The 5,246-nt window shown below is 49.2% G+C and overlaps 1 protein-coding gene across 2 annotated transcripts; it reads right to left on the bottom strand.

The window, feature by feature from the left end:
• Positions 1-271: 271 nt before the first annotated feature.
• Positions 272-2,445, bottom strand: LOC130021418 (testis-specific Y-encoded protein 3-like). 2 transcript variants are annotated; one of them, XM_056112189.1, is made up of 5 exons: positions 2,309-2,445; positions 2,058-2,169; positions 1,820-1,965; positions 1,640-1,724; positions 272-411 (listed from the first exon to the last, which is right to left on the bottom strand). In XM_056112189.1, exons 1-5 carry the CDS (start codon positions 2,366-2,368, stop codon positions 377-379), a joined length of 438 nt encoding a protein of 145 aa, XP_055968164.1. In that variant the 5' UTR covers positions 2,369-2,445; the 3' UTR covers positions 272-376. The 2 variants fall into 2 exon arrangements, with proteins under 2 accessions (XP_055968164.1, XP_055968165.1); XM_056112190.1 differs by having other exon boundaries at positions 272-408.
• Positions 2,446-5,246: the final 2,801 nt, after the last annotated feature.

The following is a 5,246-nucleotide window of genomic DNA, read 5'->3' as shown; positions in this document are numbered from 1 at the left end:
TCTTGAATGTACCCTATGTCCCAGGGAATCTCCAAAATTCCCACTGGCCTTCCTCTTATTTCATCTTCCTAATCCCAGTGTGATGTACCCAGGAAAACCGTGTTTGCCTCTCTCATGCTGGCTTCAGTATGACTGGTTCCTGGTATACCGGAGAGACTCAGCATTCCCATGGACTGAAAATTTCTGAGTACCAAATATAAGGGAACATACAATGTATTAGATGGAACTCATGCCAACCCAGATGCAATGAACTAAACAAAAGAGGCCTACTTGGAGCATTAGGTTTATTTGTTTGCAGATATATCCAAATTTCTATATGAGATCTCAGTTCTCCTCTTATGCTGCAGACACGAGATCCACGCTCACTGTAGATGATTCATCTTCTCACGTAGCCTCTTACATTTTCCACTGCTTTAGGAAAAAGGGTGATTAATATCCTAATATCTTCAAAGATTCTGCATACACACACACACGCACACAGAATATACAGGCTTATTCATTCACTCACACTTCTCTGTATGGTTAGTACTTTGTTTTCCAGGACCATGTCCAGGCACCCTGGCCCTTTTCCCATTGGTAATCGTTCAGATTTTCTCCACTTCTGTAAAAGGCCTGAAAGAGGCCTCTATTATCTTTGTTTTATGACCAGTTTTCTAATAATGTTTATGGGAATGAAGGAGCAAACCAGAGAAATTTCAAAGAATTACTTTGAAGGCCAAAATGTAAGACATGGGGTCAAGTGGGTCAGCCTCTTCCTAGAGATTCGGACCCTCCTGAAAAAGCTGGAAGGTGGCTTGCTTCATTTATTTATTTGATTATTTTAAAATATTATTAAGTGCCATGGTTTATAGAGTTATTCACTGATAGGGCTTAAGTATACTATGTTCCAGCACCAAACTCATCACCAGTGTCATCTTCCTGCCGCCAGGGTTCCCCTCTACCCTCCGCCTGCCATTTAAAGACTCATTTTTGGTCAAATTTATACTATAGGACTCCAGCCTACCACCTTAACAGGCACAATTTTAAGCTTGGTGGCTGAAGTTTGGATCTCCAGTTTTTAATGTTGTAATCTCTGTGGTATGGATTTTTAGCCACAGCACTCCTTTACACCACACCAATGTACTTGGATACCCTTGGTCCCTGTTCCTCATTGCTTCCCTTCTATCCTTGAGTTTATACCTTCTACGTCTCTCTTTCCTTCACCCTAAACTCTGGAGCAAGGGTGATTTAAGCAATCTCTAGATTGCTTGCCAAACATTTCATTCAGGAGGTTAGCACTAATACATGATTTGAAATTTAAGGGAGTGGCAGAAAGTCTGAGGGTATAAATGATATCCAGGTAAAGGTAGCTCAGGAAAGGGGATGGGGGAGTTACAATTCATCTTTCAGTGAGTGACTGAATGAATGTTCATGATGCCACCCATCTCTGGTGAGTCAGAGTCTGCACTATAAACTCTCCTTTAGTCAATTTACACTACAGGACTCCAGATCTCCAGTTTTCAGTGTTTCTGACTAATTTTCCCAAACTAAAAGACCAGATGTGAACAACTTAGATGCTCTGAAACTTACTTTCATAGTATAGGATGGTGCCTTAGTTTCCAGCTCACGTATTTCAACACACATCCCAAGAGATGCTCACCTGCCCTTCTCACACTTGCTTGTACTGGTATCCTCTTCTTTAGGTAGTACTGCAGAGGCTTGGGCCACAGGTCCTTACTGATGATCTGGTAAAGCAACACAGGCAGGTCAGGATTCAGAACCCAACCATGGTGGGTTAGGGGGAAAAGAAAAAAAGAATAAAGGGTGAAAGAAATACCACCTCTGCTATTCGGGTAGATCCTACAATGCTGTGGTCGTAGAACCAGCTGAAGAAGTTAAGGCTGCAGTTGTGGTGCCTGTGTCTATAAGCCCTGTGTTCATAACCATGGCACCACTGAATTGGAGTGGAATGAGATGGCCTCAGTCCTACATGAAGAATAATGTAGATCAGGGGCAAATCATTTTATTCCCTTGGCATAGAACACATTCCACCTACAACACCATGAAGTCCTTCTTACCACTAATGCCACTGACATACTCCTTGACAATTACATCATTCCGGAAATAGATGTTCATCCTAAAGAACAATGAGATCTTGCAGCAGCCATTGGGATACCTCTGTTCATCCACCTGGTGGAACAAAAAGGAATTGTGAAATCTTGTAGAAAATCTTGCCCTCAATGTATTCAACTCTGAATTGTCCCTCTTCCTTACTGTCGCACTCCCCACCCACAATCTCCACTCTCCGTTGCCATTTCTCTGGTCTGACCTGTAAATTAAACATGTAGCCTAGTAAGTCTTGATCTTGATAACTGATCATGACAGTCATATCACGGTGGTTCACAAACTGACTAAGTTAAGGAGCTTTCCAGTGCTGTACATAAAAGAACCAGGCAACAGGTTAGCTAGAAATTCATCAAAACCTCAATAAGATTAAATCTTACATTCTCCCAGCATTTGGTTTGAATCTCCAAATTGATTGAATGCCTCAGCCTTGTTAGAGCATGTCTGAGCATACTCTTCAACTCTTCGGGGGAGGTTTCCAGGCAGGGTACACTTCTACTCTTATAATAATCACTGTTCATCCTTTGTGCACACCATATAAATATGCAGATGTTCTGCTAGTCACTGCATGATAATGGAAGGACAGAATAGCTTTTTAAATTATGTATTTGGGGAAGGGACACCGAGCATTACTTCTATGACAGGGCTAGATGGGCATTAAGGACCCAATACGGAGACCTTGGACTGCAGGCTCGGCGGACCCAGGGACAGAGCTTCTTGCTTGCACCCACCACCACAGGTGGAAAAAGGGATTCTAATCAGGAGCCCCACCCTACCCTGCCCTGTCTACTTCCATCAACCACCCAGGGATCGAATTGTGCACAGGAGACCCACCCAACCCAGATAAATACCCCACTGGCAGATTTCCACTCTCGACACTACTTCCACTACAGAGACATCACCACACTCCAGGACGCTTTCCGGACCCGCGCGGCAGCTCGGGCCGAGACCCATGCACAACTGAAGACCCACAGAACAAGATAAGTGGAACTCTCTGAGACCTTGGACTCCAGGCTCGGCAGACCCAGGGACAGAGCTTCTTGCTTGCTCCCACCACCACAGGTGACAAAGGGATTCTAATCAGGAGCCCCACCCTACCCTGCCCTGTCTGCTTCCATCAACCACCCAGGGATCGAATTGTGCACAGGAGACTCACCCTACCCAGATAAATACCCCACTGGCAGATTTCCACTCTCGACACTACTTCCACTACCCAGCCGTCGCCACACTCCAGGATGCTTTCCGGACACGCGCGGCTGCTCCGGCCGAGACCCATGCACAACTGAAGACCCACAAACAAGATAAGTGGAACTCTCTGAGTCCTTGGACTCCAGGCTCGGCGGACCCAGGGACAGAGCTTCTTGCTTGCTCCCACCACCACAGGTGACAAAGGGATTCTAATCAGGAGCCCCACCCTACCCTGCCCTGTCTGCTTCCATCAACCACCCAGGGATAGAATTGTGCACAGGAGACCCACCCTACCCAGATAAATACCCCACTGGCAGATTTCCACTCTCGACACTACTTCCACTACCCAGCCGTCGCCACACTCCAGGACGCTTTCCGGACCCGCGCGGCAGCTCCGGCCGAGACCCACGCACAACTGAAGACCCACAGAACAAGATAAGCATGAACTGTTTGAGACCTTGGACTCCAGGCTCGGCGGATCCAGGGACAGAGCTTCTTGCTTGCTCCCACCACCAAAGGTGACAAAGGGATTCTAATCAGGAGCCCCACCCTACCCTGCCCTGTCTGCTTCCATCAACCAACCAGGGATCGAATTGTGCACAGGAGACCCACCCTACCCAGATAAATACCCCACTGGCAGATTTCCACTCTCGACACTACTTCCACTACCCAGCTGTCGCCACACTCCAGGATGCTTTCCGGACCCGCGCGGCAGCTCCGGCCGAGACCCACACACAACTGAAGACCCACAGAACAAGATAAGTGGAACTCTCTGAGACCTTGGACTCCAAGCTCGGCGGACCCAGGGACAGAGCTTCTTGTTTGCTCCCACCACCACAGGTGACAAAGGGATTCTTATCAGGAGCCCCACCGTACCCTGCTCTGTCTGCTTCCATCAACCACCCAGGGATCGAATTGTGCACAGGAGACCCACCCTACCCAGATATGTACCCCACTGGCATATTTCCACTCTCGACACTACTTCCACTACCCAGCCGTCGCCACACTCCAGGACGCTTTCCGGACCCGCGCGGCAGCTCCGGCCGAGACCCACGCACAACTGAAGACCCACAGAACAAGATAAGTGGAACTCTCTGAGACCTTGGACTCCAGGCTCGGCGGACCCAGGGACAGAGCTTCTTGCTTGCTCCCACCACCACAGGTGACAAAGGGATTCTAATCAGGAGCCCCACCCTACCCTGCCCTGTGTGCTTCCATCAACCACCCAGGGATCGAATTGTGCACAGGAGACCCACCCTACCCAGATAAATACCCCACTGGCTGATTTCCACTCTCGACACTTCTTCCACTACCCAGCCGTCGCCACACTCCAGGACGCTTTCCGGAACCCCGCAGCAGCTCCGGCCGAGACCCACGCACAACTGAAGACCCACAGAACAAGATAAGTGGAACTCTCTGAGACCTTGGACTCCAGGCTCGGCGGACCCAGGGACAGAGCTTCTTGCTTGCTCCCACCACCACAGGTGACAAAGGGATTCTAAACAGGAGCCCCACCCTACCCTGCCCTGTCTGCTTCCATCAACCAACCAGGGATCGAATTGTGCACAGGAGACCCACCCTACCCAGATAAATACCCCACTGACAGATTTCCACTCTCGACACTACTTCCACTACCCAGCCGTCGCCACACTCCAGGATGCTTTCCGGACCCGCGCGGCAGCTCCGGCCGAGACCCACACACAACTGAAGACCCACGGAAGAAGATAAGTGGAACTCTCTGAGACCTTGGATTCCAGGCTCGGCGGACCCAGGGACAGAGCTTCTTGCTAGCTCCCACCACCACAGGTGACAAAGGGATTCTAATCAGGAGCCCCACCCTACCCTGCCCTGTCTGCTTCCATCAACCACCCAGGGATCGAATTGTGCACAGGAGACCCACCCTACCCAGATAAATACCCCACTGGCAGATTTCCACTCTCGACACTACTTCCACT

The sequence above is a fragment of the Sorex fumeus genome, unplaced genomic scaffold (assembly GCF_029834395.1).
Source record: "Sorex fumeus unplaced genomic scaffold, SorFum_2.1 ptg000015l, whole genome shotgun sequence".
Classification (NCBI taxonomy): Eukaryota; Metazoa; Chordata; class Mammalia; order Eulipotyphla; family Soricidae; genus Sorex; species Sorex fumeus.
This window is presented reverse-complemented; position numbering and strand designations above follow the sequence as displayed.